General features: G+C 42.4%; 2 protein-coding genes across 3 annotated transcripts; both read right to left on the reverse strand.

Annotated features, from left to right (window-relative positions):
* Positions 1-1,048: 1,048 nt before the first annotated feature.
* Positions 1,049-16,166, reverse strand: chd1l (chromodomain helicase DNA binding protein 1-like). 2 transcript variants are annotated; one of them, XM_075484773.1, is made up of 24 exons: positions 15,979-16,166; positions 15,668-15,780; positions 13,075-13,181; positions 12,875-12,986; positions 12,680-12,793; positions 12,393-12,555; positions 12,151-12,306; positions 11,978-12,070; positions 11,778-11,874; positions 10,648-10,721; positions 10,387-10,497; positions 9,776-9,890; positions 7,168-7,321; positions 6,833-7,025; positions 6,502-6,638; positions 4,282-4,445; positions 3,322-3,512; positions 3,118-3,216; positions 2,931-3,001; positions 2,648-2,762; positions 2,102-2,210; positions 1,768-2,022; positions 1,548-1,629; positions 1,049-1,418 (listed from the first exon to the last, which is right to left on the reverse strand). In XM_075484773.1, the coding sequence occupies exons 1-24, from the start codon at positions 16,070-16,072 to the stop codon at positions 1,299-1,301; spliced, it is 3,039 nt and encodes a 1,012-aa protein (XP_075340888.1). In that variant the 5' UTR covers positions 16,073-16,166; the 3' UTR covers positions 1,049-1,298. The 2 variants fall into 2 exon arrangements, with proteins under 2 accessions (XP_075340888.1, XP_075340887.1); XM_075484772.1 differs by having other exon boundaries at positions 2,648-3,001.
* A 979-nt stretch (positions 16,167-17,145) lies between these two features.
* sft2d2a (SFT2 domain containing 2a) lies at positions 17,146-20,255 on the reverse strand. The gene is made up of 8 exons (XM_075486210.1): positions 20,034-20,255; positions 19,820-19,909; positions 19,480-19,565; positions 19,298-19,379; positions 17,897-17,932; positions 17,715-17,773; positions 17,602-17,631; positions 17,146-17,516 (listed from the first exon to the last, which is right to left on the reverse strand). Exons 1-8 carry the CDS (start codon positions 20,097-20,099, stop codon positions 17,477-17,479), a joined length of 489 nt encoding a protein of 162 aa, XP_075342325.1. The 5' UTR covers positions 20,100-20,255; the 3' UTR covers positions 17,146-17,476.
* Between the last annotated feature and the right edge of the window lie 1,965 nt (positions 20,256-22,220).

Below are 22,220 nucleotides of genomic sequence, written 5' to 3' on the forward strand. Positions count from 1 at the left end.
TGCAGTTGGTGAGAGGCTGAGGTAGCTTGTGGCTGTAAAAAGATGGTTGTTGTGGTGTGAGGAGCAGATCTATATAGGGAGTATAGGGAATTACTCACTGAGTCTGGTCCTTTACTTTATTTTATTATTTATTTTTTCGTTAGCACAAGTTTCTTGTGTTTACCTTGAATAGGGATGGCTCATGTGATCCTGAAACATCCCATAGTTAAGCTGCTATAGGCCTAGACTGCTGGGGGGCCTCATCTGACACACCTTTCCTCACTTTACTCTCTTTATGTATATGTGATATTATTGTGGTCATTAACTCGTCTTTCCCTGTTCCAACAGATATCCTTTGAATGGTGTTACAGTGCCGCCGTCGCGGTGGCCCCCTGCCCCCCTCCCCCCCCCCCTTTTTCTGTCTTCTCAAACCCCAGCTGGTCGAGGCGGATGGCCACCCTTCCTGAGTCTGGTTCTGCCAGAGGTTTCTTCCTGTTAAAAGGGAGTCGTTTCTCTCCACAGTCGCCTCAGGCACGCCGCTCAGGCCGGGAGATTGGACCGAAAAACAAAAAGTTTTCAGTGCAATCTGTTGGTTTTCTTAGCTAGGAAATTGTTTTTGAATTGGCTCTATATGAACGAATTGGATTATTTTATGAATTATGATTATTATTAATTAATTGAATTCCAATTGGCTTGAATTGGACTTACTATCTAAGTGCCTTGAGATGACATTTGTTGTATTTGGCGCTATATAAATAAAAATGAATTGAATTGAATTGAATTGAAGGAGGTTATTATTTCGAGAACAGATTTACAAGTTTACTGATCATAAGATATAATTATTTTGCACATTTTAGTTTTGTTTGCGAGCAATCCCAACACACACTTCAGTAAGGAAGGCTTCGCCCTTTTCGAGACACAAGCTCTCCTGAGCCCAGGATTTGTGCTGCCTTTTCTCTAACATATTAGGTTTGCAGTTTTTTTCCCCACCACTTCCCTGTTTCAACAATCATGCTTGAAATCACCCATAAAGTGTATCACAATAAACACACATAAACAGTTTTTCCCGTCTAAGGCCACGATAGGCTCTGTTTATTGTTACTGTAAGATGCTGAGACTCAGCACGAGTGTCAACACCAGCCTACAACCCAGCAGTGAAAGACTGTGGATTTGATTGGTCTTCCACATTTAAATAAACCATTGTGAAATGTTCTAAAATATTTTCAAATGCAGCAGCCATACAAGTTCATCCGGGGCTTGCGACAAACCACAGATTGATCGTTACATTTTTTAAAAGAAGACAATCTGACGTTTTGCTATCAGAGTGGATGCAGGAAGCGTTCAGTGTTGACTTTTTGTTGTTTGGAGAAGCAGGACTCCAGCCAGGCCTTCTGCACAGGAACAGCCTCGGGATACTGATACACCAGATCCTGGAGCTCCTGGTTCACACAAAATCACAGTAAAATTAAAAGTTAAGTTTTGCTTTTGGGTTAATTTATCACAGTCAAATTTTCCCTGAGAAAATGAATATCAATGTTACCTTCAGAGAACCTCAGTATGATACAAACCTTTGTGTGGATGTGGTTTTCCACCTCTGCTACAATGTGTGTGACCTCTGCAGACATCATGTCTTCCTCATCTCCATCATACGTACACCTCAGCTAAGGAGCCGTGACGTTGTTTGGACGCTGTGACACAACTCTAACACCTCTCTGTCTTTCATGCTCAGGCTAACTATTACAGCGTTTAATCACTAGTTGTAACAAAAAGAAACACCTGAAAGGATATGTGATAAGGTAGCGAGCCAGATTTTTCCTTTCTGTTGCAAGAATGTTGTAGAAAAATACATGGACTCCCTTCATGAAACCGGGGAGCTCCGTGGAGCCGGGGTTCTGGAATGGAGCCGAGGGGCTCGGGATTCCCGCTTCTATCTCCTCAGTTTCCTCAGAGGTAAACAATGCCGGTTCAGGGGAAGTTGTTGATGTTGCAGAGGTTGACGTTTGAGATGTAGCTGTGTTCTTGATAGCTCTTTTGTGATAATATCTGTCAGTCAGGATAAGGAAAAATAACTTCAACAAATATCACTACTTAAGAGCTCAAATGTTGAAACATTAAAGGATACATGAATGTGGGGATGCCTCTGGAAGCTAGGTGTTTCCTGATGAGCCTCTCTGTGCCATACCAGTTGAAACCTTTGGTGGAGTGGCCAATACGAGGAAGATGGACACTCGCTTTGTTGGGGAAGATGCAAAGACAGAAAATGAGCTGTCAGCAGGGATAAGTGCGACTGTTATTGTTCTGCTCAAGCTGGAGCAAAGATCCTCTTAATGAATAATATGAAACATTGTGAGGAGAAAGAGAACAGAGGCAAGCATTCAAGGTCAAAGTGTTAACAAATAACTGCAGGGAATTCAGATTCTTGTCACAGTTGGTTCCACATTAATAATGCGCATTGGCAAGATAAAACACAACCTCTCCTTCAAATCTCATCAATCAACATTATTTATGAGTTAAGCAACTTGCTTTTCTGCTCTCCAACATCTCTAATTATAAGGTTGGCAAAGAGGGATATGTTCCATCTCAGTTAATTCACCTCACGCATGATAAGTGTGCATTAAACAATGGCATTCTTTTGCTTATGTGAAATGGCTTCTGGGCATCACTATACCCTTGTTTCTCTTGGCTGCAGCATAAATCTTCTTCAAGCCTTCATCCAGAGCATTTAGAAAGATCCCTGACAAGTTGCTGACTTTGTCTCTTTGCTGTGCCACAATCAGGGCCAACTGAAGAGACAGGAAGGAACTCAAAGTTATTATCTGATCAAAGTTGCGATTTTCTTGAAAAAGGCTCGGCAGTTTTGTAGTCTTGCCACCAAACGTAGACCCAGACCAGATGCATTCAGCTGGATCGGTACGACAGCAAAGACGCAGCCCAAACTGAGCGGAACCTACTTGATCTTGGCCGTCCAGTCTGGACTGTTTGTCATCGATGGGGAAGAGCAGCACATTCCCAAGGTCCAAATCTGAAACAAATACACTTGCACTTTAGATTTAAGATTTTATCCTCAATCAGACCTCACAAATAAAGATGTCTAACAGAGAGAATGTTCATTTTCTTTGTCATCATGGTTAATCTTACCTTTCATCTTACCAGCCAACTCGTACTGCTTTCGTGGCTCATCTGATCTCACCTCCAGGGCAGTAAACAGGCCTCCTCTGCCCCACCGGCCTGAGTCATCTACACAGAAAATATTACTTTGATATACGTAACATCACAGGTGTTCCAAAGAACTCAGTCTGCATAACAAGTGGCTTGTTGCCATGGCTACACAGCGAGCTTTACCAACACAGTGGACAATGATGGCATCTCCCTGAGCAGCATGTGGATGAGTAACATCCCCCAGAACGTAGCAGATATCCGTAGCGTTGGAGTCTGCAGAGCATGTGCTGCTGTCATCCTCATCCTCTTCGTCGTCGCTGTCCGCTGGATGCAGGCAACGTGACCTGTAGCCGCAGGAGTCCCACCATGCCATTCTGCGTGATTAAAAAACAAAACAAAACAAAAGCTAATCAAATAAAAGACAAAAACATTTGTGCCAAGTTCTTAAAGGGATAGTTCGCCTCTTTTGACATGAAGCTGTATGACATCCCATATTAGCAATATCATTTATGAACATTGACTTACCCCCTGCTGTGTCCTGTGAGCCGAGTTCCAGCCTCGTTTTGGCGTTGACGAAGGTAGTCCGGCTTGTTGGCTGGGGCCACAAATATAAAGTGTTTTGCTTCTCAAAACAATATGCGTTCAAAAGAGTAATACATTTGCATCACAAAATCGTTGTGCAGGAAAAAGTCAGACCTCACATCGCTTGGCGCTATTTTTGCCTCCCTTGATATCAATGCGTCCAATGTAAACTGTGCAGACCGAAGAGCAGACCGAGCAGTCCCCTGCTTCCGAGCAGTAAACACCGTAATAGGTGCGGCTATCGCTAGGTGGCTGGACGCATTGATATCAAGGGAGGCAAAAATAGCGCCAAGCGATGTGAGGTCTGACTTTTTCCTGCACAACGATTTTGTGATGCAAATGTATTACTCTTTTGAACGCATATTGTTTTGAGACGCAAAACGCTTTATTTTTCTAGCCCCAGCCAACTACCTTCGTCAACGCCAAACTCAGCTGGAACTCGGCTCACAGGACGCAGCGGGGGGTAGGTCAATGTTCATAAATGATATTGCTAATATGGGATGTCATACAGCTTCATGTCAAAAGAGGCGAACTATCCCTTTAAGAGTGAAGACACTTTACTTTTTCTTGTATTTTTGCTCCTGCTGCCTCTTCTTCAGGTCCTCCTGCATTCTGGCTCTCTTCGCTGCAGCCTCTTGCCTTCTTTGCCGTCTGAGCTCCAGCTCTTCCTCAGTGAGAGGCTTTCTCTTCCTTGTCGGAATTCCAAGTGTTACATAAAGTGACACCTGGGAACAGAAAGAGAAAGCAACCCTCTCACTACATCACACTGGTTGCCAGCACCTCAGGGTGATGAAAGGTGTTGATCAAAAGGTGAACACCACCCTATGAAGTAATTGCTGTGAAAGCCAAATACCGGTAGCTCAATTTTAGTCTAATTTGACCACTTGTTTAGGTGTATCAGATACTTGTTTTGTCTTTGAGCAGCACTTTTTTTTGACACACTTTTCTATGGCCTTGTACACTGAGATCACATACTACTTTTCAGTTTTTTATTTTTTTAGAATCTCTTTTTTTTTTTAATACTACTAATTTGGACTGGTATCGTGCAACAAAATATGAAGACATCAACACCCAAGGGGGGTGAATACTTTTTTGGAAAACAATTTTGGTAATTTATTTGCAAAACTGCTCCAACCTGACCCTGCAAACCTGGGGTTTGTGTCCCCATAACCTCTCAACCAAAGCTCGGCACCTAGAAAAGTTTGTCTTCTGCCGATAAGAAAAGGCATATTTGATGTAATCAGTCTTTGATGCATATTCCTGTTGGGTCTAGTTTGTGCCCGTTTTTGAATTTATGTCAAGTTTCCCATCTGGTAGAAAATACAACTGTGCCAAGATGATATATACTGAATAATAAAAAGGAAGGAAGTTTGCTTCCAGGCAAACTGTAGCTTGGTTTGTATTTAGTTCAAACGCAGCCCTAAAAGGCCCCAGGATTCCATTATTTTACAAAACTAGTTACACTATTATTACCAAAAGTATTCGCTCATCTGCCTTCACACGCATATGAACTTAAGTGACATCCCATTCTTAATCCATTGGGTTTAATATGACGTCAGCCCTTTCACTGGAACTAAGAGGCCAAGCCCAGCTCCTGAAAAACAACCCCACACCATAATCCCCCCCTCCACCAAACTTTAAACTTGGCACAATGCAGTCAGACAAGTACCGTTCTCCTGGCAACCGCCAAACCCAGACTCGTCCATCAGATTGCCAGATAGAGAAAGTTGGCGACTTATAATACCACTGACAGTTGACTGTGGAATATTTCAGAACTGGACTTGTTGCACAGGTGGCATCCTATCACGGTGCCACGCTGGAATTCACTGAGCTCCTGAGAGCGACCCATTCTTTCACAAATGTTTGTAGAAGCAGGTTTTATGGGCAAGTCCTACTGGGAGGAGGCCCTGGGGGAGACCCAGGACTTGCTGGAGGGATAAATGTCCCTTCTGGCCTGGGAATGCCTCGGGATTCCCCATGAGGAGAGTGGAGTGTCGCTGGGGAGAGGGGTGTCTGGGTTTCTCTCCTGGAGCTGTTGCCTCCGTGTCCCAACCTCATATAAGCCAAATCCCCTTATATACAGTATCATATAAGCTGATTAAAATGGATGGATGTATCTATGAGCGGCAAAACTGAGCAAACTCCTGGATTTTCTCATTTATTTAAAGATGACATTAGAATCAGGAGTTTTCAGTTCGTGAGACAATCAGTTTTAAGCGGATGTACTGTTGTATTTTCAGAATAAGGATCCTCGGGAGTGGTCAGTCCACAAGGTCACAGAAGAAGCCAAGTAAAAGCAACTAAGAGCCTGTCACACAGTGTCTAATGATAACGTTCATGAGCCCTCCATCAAGAGAATATTCAAGACAATCCAAGGAGGAAGCACCTGCTCTCCAAAAAGAACTGCCTGTCCAAGGTCTGCTAAAGATCACATGGACAAGCCAGACAGCTGTTGGAAACATATCGCATGTGAATGAGCACAGAATAAAACTTTTTGGGTTAAAGGAGAATTGTTGTGTTTGGAGAAAGCATAAGAGCCTTGTCCTATCAGTGAAACATGGTGGTGGTAGTATCATGTTTGGGGCTTGTTTATTGCATGTGGGTCATAACTGCTGAGAAAAGATCAATTATTTGAATGAAACATGTCAGGAGATCTGTGTGCACACTGTGTTAAGCACTCTATCGTTGGATTCAGAAGGTGAAATCTTATTAATATTTATTGGCTGGTGTTATAAACATTAAAGTGCAAAGAAGCTATGTGCAGCTCTGACAAATTCTTACTCCGGCTTTGTGTCGCAGAGCTCGTCCCTCTCCAGCAGCTCTCTGGAACTCGGCCTCCAACAAAAGATCAAATCTCTTCTGGTCGTCAGAGCTCGGATCTTTACTGTAGTCTTTCCCCTCAAAGAAGTACATGTGGTCTAAAAGATAAAACAGCATGATGGTGAATCTAGCTATTTACACCCAAGAGAATAATCCATAAAACTCCATTATTAATCATTTAGTTTTAGCAATACTTAGAGAAGCAAAAAAGAAAGTCAAAAGACACACAACCCTTTCTATTGTGTAGTGATTTTAGATTTGAAAGTATATACTAAAATAACTCAGAACATACTCTGTCCGTCAGAGTCAGAGTCAGAGTCATTCTCCTCCTCTTCGTCTTCTTCTTTAAGCGGAGTTAAGTCCTCATCGTCTACCCACTGACCGTTACGTGACAGGCCAAGGATCTTTTCCAGCTTTATGTCCTGTACAGAGCTCTCATCTGAGGACAAAAGCTTATCCATGCCAAACTTCAAGATCTCACTTAGCTGCGTGGGGCAGGCCATATGAGTGATGGGGAGAGGTGACGAAAACAAAGACAAGTGCAGAAGGTGTAAATTAAACCGGGCACAGGCACAGGAACTGGAGACAAGAAAAGAATCAATACTATGTGGTGGTGGAATCAAAAACCTGCAGTCCAGCAGCAGCTGACTGAGCTTGATCCAGTAAAGAGAAGCGTCCTTCTTCGATCACAGTGTTGGTGAGCTGCAACTTGGATACAGCACGAGAGTACATTATCTCCTCCACAGTGTCTTTCGCAAGGAGGCGGATCACTTTCACAGGCCTGTAAAATATGTCTCAGTCAATCAAAAGTTCCAGGGCTATGTACTGAACTTCTATTGAGAAACGGCATTATAGACAGACAGATGGCAAAAAGAATGATCGATGCCAAAGCAGCAGAGGCTGACACAGGCTGTTACAGTCCCAAGTATAATAGACAGGCCGAGTAAAAAAAAAACTTCATTCATAAAGCTCAATTGCCAAAGTTTGATTACAGCTTTCCTGACCTGGGGTGACAAAGGTGTAAGTTTTGATGAAGTAGAAGTGTGAAGTTACATGAGCACACAAATGAAAAAGTATGACAAAAAACAAAATATCTTTCAGAATTTAGATTCCTCAAAGTTCACCCCGCTTTAAGCGCTCAAGTGTGAGAAGATAAAAAAGAAAGACAAAAGAAAGACATCACTGAGACCATCAGTTGGGTTGATAAGGAGGAAAATGCCATTAGTAGAAGAAGCAGCTCAGGTTCGAGAAAACCAACACCGGTGGTTTTACCAATGGAAAGTGTGGTTTGCACTGTGACGCTTGGAGGAGGAAGTGTGATAATGCGGTGTGTGCTTCGTTGGTGATCACTTTTGCAACAAATTTTGAATTCAGGCTGCCTTTATTCATCATGGCTACCACAACATCCTGCAGTTTGTGTTCAGTGGAGTTAAGATGTATTATTCAACAAGACAATTAGCTAAAACACACCTCTGGGCTTTGGAGGGGCTCATACGACTCTTTCTGCTGCAACTGATGTGATACCTTTTGTCTTACGGTAGCAGTACGCAGAATTTAGAGACATCAAGTGGTCATCTAAACTGCAGACAGCAACCAAATGAATACCTATCACATCATCCAACTCTTAAATAAGTGTAGGAGAAACTATGGTGGCTGCTAAACACAAAAATAACAACAAGAAAAAAAAACACGAAAGACCTCATTAAAGCCAGAGTTGGTTCGTAAATTCTGGGCTAACGGCAGAAACGGAGTAGTGCAACATGGTTTGTAGATGTGAAGAGTTTGTTCTAATGTAACGATTCTTATTTTTGCAAGATCCTAAACTAATGGAAAGAATAGTTAGGAGTAGTGTAACCACATATCTTCTGAATGATCCCCTTAAATGTTATATTCTAGAAACTGTAACTGTCCATCATGGGTGTAACAAAGTTACAAGAGTGCAACACTATATAACAAACAAGAGGTAATCTTTCGCACCTAACTACTGATAACACCTCTGGAAACCCCAGATAAGCCTAATGGCATCGGCAGCGTTATTTTAAAACAAGTGTGAAATTTTGTGATACAGCTGTATTCAGCGGTGAAGTGGTTCATTCAATGTTACGTAAAATGTAGCGCTCCTACACTTAAAGGGACACTATGTAATAAATTAAGTCATTTATTAGCTCAAATCAACATATTCATTCATAAGTTAGTCCTCATTGGTGTAAAATGATCTCTGTCAAAAATCTCACTTATCCTCCTGAGTGAAGAATAACTAGTCTGTATCTACATAGAGCAGGTAAGCTCTATGGAGGCTGCCATGTCCTTCCGGTCTATGAAAAATGACGAAGTGCCGAGAGGGACATAAAGCACTTCGAATCGCGATTTCCCCACCAGGCCTACAAGCAGAAATGACGTCATTGTGACGTCATTTCCGCCAAATGGCTTATTACAGCCGCTAATGCTAAATAGATTTTATTCCTTGGCACATATGTCTTTGTGTTCATTAGCTTTCTTTTTGTAAGTGCATCATCTTCTTCTTTTTATTATTATTCCTATGCTCCCCCTGGATATCTTCTTTTTGGCGTTATGCTCACATTTGTAAACTGTTAATTTGTTGATTTACTAATAAAGTTTAAAAAAAAAAAAAAAAAAATGCTAAATAGATTTTATCTCGTAAATGATCCCACTAATAATGCATTGATTGTTACCAAACTTCTGCCGTAGTACACATAGGCTCTTAACTCACAAAACGAGGCATTAGAAAGTTTGTAAGTTTACCGGGAGTTTATTTACCGCTGCTAATGCTCCTATTGCTAACGCAGGCTAATGCTAACGCTGCGTCGACGTCACTTCCGGTAACTCCCGGAATATGACTAATTGCATTGCTTGCACACCAAAGGAGATGTTATGTTATCTGACATGTTATCTGTCATCTGTATTCATAGTGTTGTTGTATGTGTGTTATATAATCCTTAGTACTGTGTGTCTTGATTTCTTTTTGTTTGTATGGACCTTGAGTCTGAAGCTATAGCTTCTTGAATCTTGACACATTCCGCTTGCCGTAGTTCAAGAAGTTGCAGCGCACATTTGAAAACGTGAGGCGCTAGAGAGCAAATTCATTCAACTTTGCAAAATAAAATTGCACCACTAGATGGGGGAAGAAATTACATAGTGTCCCTTTAAGTATGTATTAAATCAAGTTAAGACTACTGCTATGCAGCTTGAAAAGATGTGTGTCCAAACACATCACCTGTTCTGGCCAATCCGATGGCAGCGTGCCGCAGCCTGCAGGTCATTTTGAGGGTTGAAGTCGCTATCCACAAAAATGACAGTGTCAGCAGCTGTAAGGTTAATACCCACTCCCCCTGAAAAAGGACAAAGCATTGTGAAGCCAAAGCACTATATCGGAAAATCATTAATCAAGCTCATGAACAGTTTTCTACTAAACACAACAGGAAGTCCTCCTACTTTAACACCATGCATACAAATGAAAAGTTGCTGATTTTTCTCACACCAGTGCATCACTTTGCAGCACTTCTTATCTCTCCCTGATCCATCACCTTTCATCTCGCTGCAAACTCTATGAGCATTGCTGCCTACAGATGTGTGCAGAAAGGCTCTCCATCAGAGTACAGATTTCTGTGTTATAAACAAACTTTGCCACATTGTTGTTATAGCTGTATAATCATTGTGGCCGTACAAATACAAACTATTAGCAGAATGACAACTGACCATAATATAAGTTCAAATCAAAGCCCATTTTACTTCCATATCTAGCTTATTTTTACAAATATTACCAAAAACTATGTTTTCACTCTTCTTATTCTATACTCCCAGCAAATATTTGAGGTTCTCATTTACCTGCTTTAGTGCTGAGCAAAAAGACGAAGACATCTTTACTGCTGAAGTTCTTCACCGCTAGATTTCGCTCCTCCCCCCGGACAGACCCGTCCAAACGTTCGTAGCTGTAACCTGAACAGGAAAGCTCAATTAGGTGCTCAACTGATAGTCAAGCACAACATTAAAACGGCTAAATTTAGCTATTGCAAAGCAAAATAAAGAGGAGTGCAACAGAAAAACAAACAGTGTCTTCTCGATGCGCCCGTGTTTACTGTCATTCACCTCTGTGCTCCATGTAGTCCTGAAGAATATCCAGCATCCTCGTCATCTGAGAGAACAGCAGGATCCGGTGGCCCCTTCAACCAAACAACACAAATAAGCTGAAAGACTATCTAAAGGAAAGTTCTGGGATTTTTCAACCATGCAACTATTACCATTTTATTCAGATATTACTGATACACAAACTCCTTGTAGTTGTACTCAATATGTTGAGTGAGAACAACTGAACTCCCAAATAGAGCTTCCATATATGCAACACCGATTGTCATATTAATTGTGCTTTTTCTGGTCTTCGGAGTGTCTTGCTTTCTCAGTTTCTGGTATTTGTGTACAGGATGTGTGATGGTGATGTTCACAAAAAGACAACTTCCACAGCTTCTAATCAGATCTGACCACATCAGCGATAACGTCACACGGAGGAACTGCCAGCACAAATCTATTTTCAGAAGCCAGGGCTGAACCTTTTGCTGGTTTTCAAATATCAGGATGTGGCTTTGAATTGAATGGCCCTCTTTATTTGAGCCACATTATATAGCAGAGCTCCAACAAACTCAGAGCAGCAGCCTTTGAAATGAGCTCCGCTCACACAGGCTTAAGAGAATCCCCATCTTTTTGTAGGACATCTAGTCACAGCTTTACCGTGCCCCAGTCTTGATATATTGTTTTTTAAGACAACTGCATTTTCAGCAGTCCAACTGTGCAACATTATTCCTCTCTTCCCAGGGAAGCTGCCCCTCACTCACGCATAGATTGTTGCCTTCATCCAACGACACATCTCCCAAGACCTTTCCAAACATGACTTTTTCATCAGCGAGACTTCGGCAGAGATCCAGTCCATAATGTTGTCATGCAAACAGTTACACTCTGACCCCGTCAGTTACAAATAAACTCCTTTTACTTTGAACTGTCAAACTGTCCCGTTACATCACATTGGAGATCAGTAGATGTTGCCACTCAAAGTATTATTGGTCAACATGGGTCAAGTTTAATAGATTTATTTATTTATTTTTTAATTTTCTGCTAATCATTAATCTACACCTAAAACAATCTGTTCTTTTTTCTATGGTCATGTAAATGTACTTAGTGAGCAGTGTACCACGAGTTGGAGCAAAGCAACAAAGACATCTACCAACCCTTTGTGCAGGAAGGCCAGCAAGCTGTCCAGAAGGCACAGCTTCCCACTGGCTTCAACAAGATGCTCCCCCATCTCAAAGGGCTCTGGCTCCACCCCTGGAGAGGAAACGGGCAAAATCAACCAGACAAGGCATCAACCTTTACTTTGCATCCCATTTCCAGTATCTAAGTCGAGCCTCTTAAAATCGGCACATCTCACCGTCAAACAGGTATGGGTGGTCAACACACTTTCTCAGGTTCATCAAGATGTTCAGCAGACGGTTCTTGCTGCTCTGCTCATTTCCAAAAGCCTCTGCAAGTTTCAGGAGTAGACTGAATTTAGGATGACTTCGGCCCCCCAGAAATCAGCAGTCTCCCAAGGTGTACACTTACCAAGATCCTTCATCAGAATGGCTTTGTAGTATTTTTTCTGCAGGGCTGACATCCCATGGTACACCACTAGCTCTGTCTTCTTGGGCAGGTCAACGGCCACCTCTGACTTGACCCTACGGAGCAGGAAAGGCTCCAGGATGCTCTGCAGCTCAGCAGCTAGAAGCAAAAGGTCCAAGTCCCACCGAGTCTTATCTTTGTTTCATCGAGGTTAAAGTTTGTTACATGCTAATTATGAGTCATACCGAGAGCAGGCTGGCTTTGTACACCAGAGTAAGAGCTGACAAAGCTGTCCACATCATCTGCTGTAAAGATGCTGGGCTGAACGAAACTCAGCAGGGAGTAGAGCTCCTGCAGGTTGTTCTGAATGGGGGTCCCTGTCAGCAGGACTCTGAAACCCACCGAGAACTAACACCAGAAACACAAAAACAAACTCAGCACAGGGGTCAAGGGAAAGTAAAAACGGAGATTTGCTAGAGGGAAAGATAAAGAAACAAATACTTGGCAACCCAAACAAAACGCAGCGGAGTACCTCGGTCAAGGTTTTGTGCAAGAGCGAGTTTTGATTCTTCAGCCTGTGAGCCTCGTCAACAACAAGCACCTTCCACTTCCACCTTTTCAAGAACAAAGCATCTTTGAGACAGAGCTGGGAAAAAAAAAACAGGCATATTAGTTTCAGCGCCGGTGAAAATGTAGTGTCATTTGCTTTCACTTCACACCCACAGACCTCATATGTGGTGAGCAGCACATGGAAGTCCTGTGCGTTCGTTTCCCTCTGAATCTCAGCCCGTCTCTCTTTGTCTCCTTTGTAACACAGCGCAGTCAGGGAGGGAGCAAAGCTGTGACCAAGTCAAACACAGAGGACGAGCTCATACACGCAGCTTACAGATGGTAAAATTAAATGTATACAGATGAATGGGACGGTACCATTCCAGCTCCTTTCTCCAGTTCTCCAGGACCGACAGTGGACTCAGCACCAAAAACGGACCTTTCTTTCCCAGAGCTCCTGACATGTACACCAGCAGAGAGATCGTCTGAAGGAACGAATCACTGTCAGGACTTCTTGACATACAATGCAAACTACTTTTCACTAAAAATGACCCGGATCGATAAAGTGTACCAGAAAGACATTTAAGTGAGCCAGCATGTTGAATGTGCCAAAAGCAGTCAAGACCATCGTGGCTGGTTACACCGGTTTTCTTCCTGCTTTAACATGTCGGTGGGAGAAGATCTATGCATCAATTTAAAATCGCCTGCCCCTGCAGTAATGTGCACGCACACTTACAAGATGCAGTTCTGATCACGCCAAAGAGAGACAGTAACCTTTTACTTTGCAGTAAAATACTATGTCGTTCCTTAGTTTAGCAAACCGGCTGCGTAAACATCATGTGTGTGGTATGTTGGGGTGTTAGCGCCATCTTGTGCGTAATGCTCTACCATCACCTTGATTTAAGACCATTGTTGCCTGTTTAGATTTTGTCTTCTTTGGCTAAAAAAGGTCACATCTAGTGGAGCACAGATGAGTTAGAGAGAGAAAATAATAATATCCGAGAAAATATCTGCTGATTAACAAACCGGTATTGTGCCAAACTATAATGCTACCAAATAGATTCATTCATGTGTTTATTATATGAAGTCATGTATAGTGGATTTATGAGTCACTATATTGAAAAAAAAAATGTTTTAATTGAAAAAAGGTTGTTTTTTTATTGTTTTTAAACTTGCAATGGAAAGATATGCTTAAAGGTGATAAGAGAATGGTTGAATGGGGCATTAATCCTTGTTCTGTGATGTGATATGGAGCCCAAAAAAAATTGGTTGGGTCTGTAATGGCTCAGAACCTCCCTAAAAGGCTCTCTGAAACAGCTGTTACTATGCTGGGTTTAGAATGCGTCTTTTTCCCTTATTGGCGTCGTTTCAGAGCTTATCTGGGAACCTCATTATGAAATGCAGGTAGGTGTTGGCGCTATTCGGTTGCCGTTGCTTGATTGGCTGCCCTTGCTCTCACTGAAAACAGAGCGATACACTGACTGAAAAGAAAATTCGTTTTATTGCCATTGTTAGTGAACAGTGTTCACTAACTAGGAATTTGCTGCGGCGTAAGGTGCAAACATGTAACATAGGATATAATAATAAAAAATAAAGAATAAAAATATATGAATATAAAATGTACAAGGCGTGTACAACAATACACAGTATCCAATATACAGAGCAACAACAGTGCAGCGTCATTAGTGCAATTTTAATGATGGTAAAGTGACTGGGGCAGGTTATGAGGTGATTATGAAGTGTTCATAAGTCCAACTGCAAGGGGGAAAAAACAGTTTTTGTGACGGGAGGTTCTGGTCCGAAGAGACCGAAGCCTCCTGCCCGAGGGGAGTGGTGCAAATAGAGAAGGGTCAGCTGTGATCCGACCTGCTCGCCCCATAGTCCTGGAGACGTGCAGCCGATCACATCACCTTCTCAGCGGAGCGCACAGCTCGCTGCAGTCTGTGTCTGTCCCTGTCGGCACTGACCATCTACTGAGCTGCTCGGAATCGTGCAAGGTTTGTGAAACTGTACTCCATGAAATGCGCAGCGCAAAGGAAAAGTCGGCAGTTGTATGTACTGGGGATTCTGTTAAAAACTAAATAAAAGCCATTGATCGCGAACATTGCTTTCCGGGGGAAGAATATGTAACGATCGTAGTCCGCTTTCACAGCCTTGGAAGGCACACCAGTTCCTGTTTCTCGCCGAAGGGGCGTGTCTGAAACGGGGTGGCTGTGGATTTGGGTGTGGGGGGGGGGCGATTGCTGAAAAAGTGACGTCACTTTTTCACAAAAACGGATTGGGGATATTCTGGGGGCTATTCAAAAAAGGGGAGTACTTGAAACAGAGGTTCTGACACTTGCTGGCACTTCGTGTGTACTCCCCACAGCGGGAGACTCAGAACTAACACCAAAAACGTGAAAAAGACGATTTTGATTCTCTATCCCCTTTAACATTTGGTTTTGAGTATCAAAAGTAGACTGAGGTGTAGAGGTGTGAGGTGTAGAGACTAACTGGAACAGTTTGAGTGTAGGAACACTATCTTAAAGTTGGAATTCAGGGTCTGTGCCGACAAAAGAGACTTCACATTCTCTATAGGTTAGTTTATAAGAGGTGCTGGCATGTAGTGGCTCTTGTCTTCAATTCTTAGTTCAACCTTTTCTTTTTTTGCTGCTGCAAAACCTTGCTAATATGGGTTAAATGTGACTCTTTAACATCTTCAAATAGCGAGTGAAAAACTCTCCTTTGGTACTGGCATTGTATTCACAGCTGTCTTTGAAACCTCAATTGAAAAATGCTCTTCCTCTTACAAGAGGAAAATGAGCCTCAAAAACCTGCAAAGGTCAAAGTGAGGTCATTAGATGTTGCCCACACTGAACTCCAGCACCTGCAAAATAAAAGCTGGGCATTTACTTCAATTTTTTTGGCGTTTTGTTGATTTCATTAATCAATTAATAAACAACCTTCAAGTCATATAATGGATTGTACACACCTGGCAGGTTTTGCCCAGACCCATCTCATCTCCTAGAATGCATCCCTGCTGGTTGTTCAGGCACTGAGTCAGCCACTGCACCCCATCCAGCTGGTAGGCTCTCAGCTGTATCCCTGTGAGGAGGTTCAGCAGATCACTGCCAGGACATGGTAGGTTCATACACACGCTGACTAATGCACTATAAGTGATGTTAAATAAAATTGCTTAGAGAACCAGAAAGAGTTCGACATGGGGTTAAACTCGGTTTGAAAATTAGAATGTACTGCAGCTAACTTCCAAAAGAAACTTTACGCCGAGGTCAGAGTCCCTACCTCGCAAACCCCACTTCTGCAAGTCACTCTGAGAAAAAGGCGTCTTCTTTTTCTCCGCCACGCAGTTTTTAATTTTCATCAACATGCCGGTCATGATGGCAAATGAACAGGGCCACGATATCTATGTAAAGGTTTTGTCACAGACAAGTACAGACAAAGTGCGCTCAGTGTTGTTGTCGCTGGTGTGTGGAGGACTTCCTGGCTGGGTCACGTGACGCAGCGGAAAGGCGCGCCTTGTAACTGTTCAGTATTTTTGCTCAATTACAGTCAAACACACCGGAGAACTTAACCTTTAGGACCTCATTTAATTTAACTTTTTTTTAATCATATTAATTGTATTTAAAAAAAAATCGATTTCAATCGTTTAAAATGTTAAGGATGTGCGTAAGAAGCCTTGATAAGACAGATTTTGGGGCTGTTATCTCGATAATGGGATACCTCCAGGACAGGACTCATTTCCTGACTTACCGTTAACTACTCACCTCCACATTACAATATGTTATCCAAAAAATCTATCAAAACAATACTCAGGTGTCCAGATAAACACTAAAACATATGTTTGCCTGAGATAATTCAACAACCTGAAAGTAAAACCCGTGGAAATGTTCATATGAGTTCCTGCCTTCTTATCATATAAAATACCGCTGCTGTGACCCGATTTCATACAATAAAATCACATACAGTATAACCAGATAGGTGACGCAATTATCCAGATGAAATGCAAATTTTCTGGGTGGATGGAGTATTCTTGCCATAAAAACAAAGGATTCTGGATTTAAAACGGAAGAAATAAAGCACTAATACTCCATTTCTAGAATGTGGATTCATTCCTCAAATCATTAACGCTGATAACCAACTTTAAACTGCACAGTGAGTGTCTGTGGAACACAATACTTCACTAAATATTTAAAAGACTTTGACTGCTTAAATATTTGTTCACATAAGATAATTGATTTATAAAAAGTCACATAAACTCACATGTTAGCTATCAAAAGCAATAGTTTAAATCCACTTTAGATTAGGATTGTGATACTTGATACTGTGATAATTGGCGACTTGAGATTAATCGTGTTGAACATGATAAAGCTATTAAAAGAATCAGAATGAATGCATATAAAGGGCTTACACATGTTGTCTTAGTGATGTAGATTATATAGATGCAGTTGGTTCATTTACGTAAGCTTTAATAGTTTAAATTATTACAGATATTTATACAATATAATACACAAAAGCCACGATTATTAAGTTTTGATCTAAACAAATCACTGAATTTCCAAGAAGAGAAAATCTGCTCAGGTAATGAAGCAAGAAAAAATTTAAATTGTGAGGTAAACATGCATTTTTCTACACATTAAAAGAGGAAGGTGTGCAGGATGAAGAGTCACAGACTCTCCAATGCAGGACCACAAGCAGGCTGATTCAGCGACTTCAATAAGAGACCTGCCGCCTCTTTAAAAACACTTCATCCAGCCTGAATCATCACCCAAACACACGGGGATCACTTCAAGCACACAGCCACCATCTTCATGATCGCCTCTCTGAAAGGTAATTCACATAAATCAGACACTTTTATACGCATCACTGAAACAGATGATTAGAATAAATAGTGCTAAGAAGACCAACCTCACACACGGGACGTATGACAGACTGTACCTGCAAACAAAATACATTTCAGGCCACAAAGTCTCAGTAACCTTCGACTGAAAACTGTACAGTGCAGAGGAACCTCGACTCACCAGGAAAATGACAAGACTTCCAAAATGCAAAACAATAAAGCAAGTCCAAAGTTTTTCCACTGAAAGAAAAAAAAGAGAGAGAGAATAACAGAATACATGTGAAACACCGAAGTTGATGCATGCTACCTGTCGGCTGTGAGTACAGTCAGGAAGTGATCATTGTTGCCTTGAAGCTCACTCACCCAGAAGGCTGCACACAAAGTCAACACAAGGCACGTCTGGAGAAATGAGTGGGACAAATATAATCAAAGATTTAAAAATGGGCCTTTCTTAAGTTACACTAAACAAAGGAAATCATACTACAAAGGCTACATATTCTTTTTTTTTTTACACATCTCATCAAAGTTTAGCATGATGCTGCTAAGCACACAGACATACTGATGCTCATACTGGAACAGAAACTATCTGCAGTAAACAGGTTGAACAATAAGGACTGTGCATACAGTCACGTGACTCTCTTTATCAGGTGTAAAGTTTTACGTCTCATGACATCATTGTAAAAAAAAAAAAAAATTCAGACATTTTGTTGTAGATTTGCTGCTGTGTTTTAGATCATTGTCCTGTTGTGTGACCCAGTTTCAGCTGTCTGACAGATGGCCTCACTTTTGACTCTAGAACAGGAGTTCATGGTCGACTCAATGACTGTAAGGTGTCCAGATCCTGTGGCTGCACAACATGCCCAAATTATCAGCCCTCCACCACCGTGCTATGGACAGCTGGTGTGAGGTGTTTGTGCTGATTTGCTGTGTTTTGTTTTCTTCAAATGTTCTGCTGTGCATCATGACCAAACATCTCCACTTTGAGCTTGTTTGTCCAAAGGACATTGTTCCAGAAGTCTTGTGGTTTGTTCAAATTAACTTTGTAACTTCAATCATGCTGCCATGTTCTTTAGAGAGAAGATACTTTCGCCTGCAACCCTTCCAAACAAACATACTTTTTTTTTTTTTTTTTTTTTTTTAAATTGTACTGTCATTAACTTTAACATCATTCAAATTGCTAACTGAGGCCTGTAGAGACTGAGATGCAGCTCTCAGGTTTATGCGACTTTTCTGAGCATTACACAGTCTGATTGGGGGGTGGACCTGATTTGGGTAAATCTGATCTTAATCTTAATCTGCTTGGACGTCCACTCCTGGGAGGATTTGGCAACTATCTTGAAAGTTTTCCACTTGTGAATAATCTTTCTCTCTGTAGAAATATGAACTTAATTGTTTAAAAACTCATCCCAGATTGATGGGCAGCAACAACTGCCTCTCTAAGATCATCGCTGATGTCTTTCCTCCTTGGCATTGTGCTAACACACACCTGAACGCTCCAGAGCAGCAAACTGCTAAAGCTTCAAGTGCATCTCATAAGCAGCACCTTAATCTGCTTAATTATTGTGGAAGCTGTAAGGGTGGACAGATACTCTTTTTTTTTTTTTTTAAATCATAATTATTGACTTTGTGGAGCCGTCACTCAACTCAGTTCACCAATGTATAACATATCTTTTCCTCATATGTGGGTAAACTCTAAGCAACTAGAGCACAACGTCCTCTCAGTTTTCAGAACAGATTCTCCTGCTTCATTTTTTGTGCTCTTACAAGCATAAGTGTGGTGGCGAGCGCTCTTGTTTTGTCACACATCCTCTTCAGCTGCTTCAGGGGTCCCATCAGAAACATTGTGCTATCAAACACAAGAAGAAACGCGTCAAATGTGTTCATTCATCGAATGCTTTTCAAAAGTCCATCACCACATCCCTCTCCAGGATGCCTTTGACACTCACCTGCAGAGAGCGCATATGTTTCCAAAAGTGTAAAAGACGATGAAGAGAGTCAGACCAATTTTGGGGAGGAAGAGCATACAAACTCCCTGCAAGTCACACAAAACATAAAAACACAACAGCAGCTGATTTATAGGTCAAACATTATGCTGAATCTCTAAGCTGCGCTTTACTCATTTGGGCGGGACTTTTCATAGTGACAAATAAATGAACACCGCATCTTCAACATTCCTCGGAGCAAGAAGAACCTGTAAGGCCACATCAGCTCTACCTGCACACCTCCTGGAAATGGAGGACAGCAAACGGTTGACACAGAAGGCATCACACTGCTGTACATAATTACCAAAACTGTGCATGCGGCTCCAACCACGAAACAGGCGATGAACCCCTTCAAACGTGTCCCCCAGCCCAAAGTCGAGGCTTCATTCATGGTCTGCAGTCAGAGACAGGGAAAAAAAAATTAATAAAAAAAAAAAAAGCTGAATAAATTATCAGTCAGTGAGCCACCTGGAGTCACCGTCTGAGTGGTGAAAGCTGAAGTTTGTGTGTCTTTTCACCTCTAAAACGGTTCGGTCTTCTCTTCGCGCCTCCTCGCCGCTTAGAACCGATTTTAATTTATCCATAGCCGGAGATCACTGAGGGTCGAGCTGCTGGAAAGGAGAAATCGGGTCGTTTCCTTGACAGACAGAAACTTCGCTGAGTTTCCTCGAGTCTGCGTGGATGGGCAGCTACGTCACGTCGCAGCCAGCAGAGCTGTCAGTATGTTACCTGCTCAGGTGTGGGACTGCTGTTAGTCACACACCTGACCGGAGCAGCAGCAAAGAGGTCTCACTCTGATTGGATTTTTCTTTAAAAAAATACCTACTCACGTCCGCGTGAAACATTTGGGAGCAAGAGATTTCGACTTGTTTATTTTACATATTAATATTTTCAACATCTCAGTTAAAGCTGCAGTCTGCAGGATTTGTTGTTGTCATACGTAAAGTCCTAATTTTTGGCATTTTAAGAGTTTACATGATCTATCAGAACGCTTGAAGTTGAAAACGGTGACCTCCGTAGTCGCAAAATGCAAGAAATGCTTATTTTTTAACCGAAAAATAAAAAGTTATTCAACTTCCTGTCCCGCCCCATCAAAACACATGAGAACTCGTGCACATCTACGTGCACGCCAGATGCGCGTACACGACTCCTCATTCATCAACTCACCTGTCATTTGCGATCATGGAAGACACAGTGGCCCTCATTTATCAAGCCGTCGTAGAAAGCATCGTAGATATGAGCGGAGAACTCGTCGTACGCAGAGGTTCAAGTGAGATTTACAGAACATGCGTACCACACCAATCCCATCGTAAGACCGAGCGGCTGTTGATAAATCCGGTGGCTGAAATCCATCGTAATGATCCTAACCACGCCTTCTACAAAACGGGGCTGAGAGGCCGCACCTCTAGAGTTTGCGACATGGATAGACGAAAGGCGGCAAAGAAACGCTGTCAACGCTGTTGACAGCCGTCCCAGCTGTCAACAGCGTTGGCGATGTAAATCGCAGACCGGACGAGGTATGTATTTTCCCCTACTGTGATGGTCAATAAAATGTGATAAACTCCAGATTAAATAAAATCTAAAATTGAGCGATGTTTTACCTTTTCTCCAGTAAGATCAGGAAGAAGTGGTCCGATATGAAATTGGCCAAAAAAGAAGGTCGCAGCTCTCCGACGCAGCATGTCACAAACGGGAGGAGGGGCGGGGGGTGGGGGGTGGGGGGGGGGGGGGGGGGGGTCCAGGTTTGGATTTGAGTGCCTTGGAGGAGAGGGTGGCTGGCGTGATCGGAGCTACGTCCTCATCGGGCGTGCCAGGGAAACTTGACACTGATGCGCCCATGCTAGAGCTCAAGAATGGTAAGAATGACTGCACACCCAAGACGTTTAAATAACACAGTTGCTTTAATTTTCAACACAAATGAGTTTCCTAATCAAACTAATATTTTTCATTCACAGATGAATCCAAAATGGCATCCGGGCAACCTGACCCGCGCGACGAATACGCGGCCCGTCAACATCCGAGGCGTCTGCCTGCCTCTGCCCCCCCCCCGGTCTGCAGCGTCACACCGGCCAGCCGTGTTAACCACAGAGGTCCTAGAAAGACAAACAGAGATCGTGAAGTGGATGATGGCTTTAACACACACCGTGCAATCTATCGACAGTACATTGAAAGACATAAATGAAACACTGAAGTCACAGAATAAATGCTGAAAGAAATCGTTGTTCTCCTTTCTTTTTTCCTTGAATAACAGAATGCTTACCGAAAGTCAGAATCGCTGAATAAGTTCCTCTGCTCCTGAGCGCTCTTGGCTGTGCAGGCTGGTGGTAGGGATCTCTGGGTGCGGGGTCCTCTGGATGTACATCTGGAAATGGCACTCCGCATGCAATAATAATATTGCATACCTTTTCGGGCGGATAGGGTTCCCCCCACAGCCGAGAGACAGATCCAGCTTTAGGAGCCATATACACCTCTCCACAGGGGTACGCGTGCGCGAATGCGCAGTGTTAAAGCCCCTCTCTTGTTCGGTGTGAGGGTGCACGGTTGATTAATGAGCCATCACTCTCCCAATTACGGAGTTGTACTTGTTTAATTTATTTAATTTGCGTTTATGTTTATATTTATGTGGAAGTCAAATAAAACATGGGCCTTCTTTAAAGTGATAAGTCTGTCATTTTAACCTATTTGTTGCGACTCCTGAGCACGCA

The sequence above is a fragment of the Odontesthes bonariensis genome, chromosome 15 (assembly GCF_027942865.1).
Source record: "Odontesthes bonariensis isolate fOdoBon6 chromosome 15, fOdoBon6.hap1, whole genome shotgun sequence".
NCBI classification, from domain to species: domain Eukaryota; kingdom Metazoa; phylum Chordata; class Actinopteri; order Atheriniformes; family Atherinopsidae; genus Odontesthes; species Odontesthes bonariensis.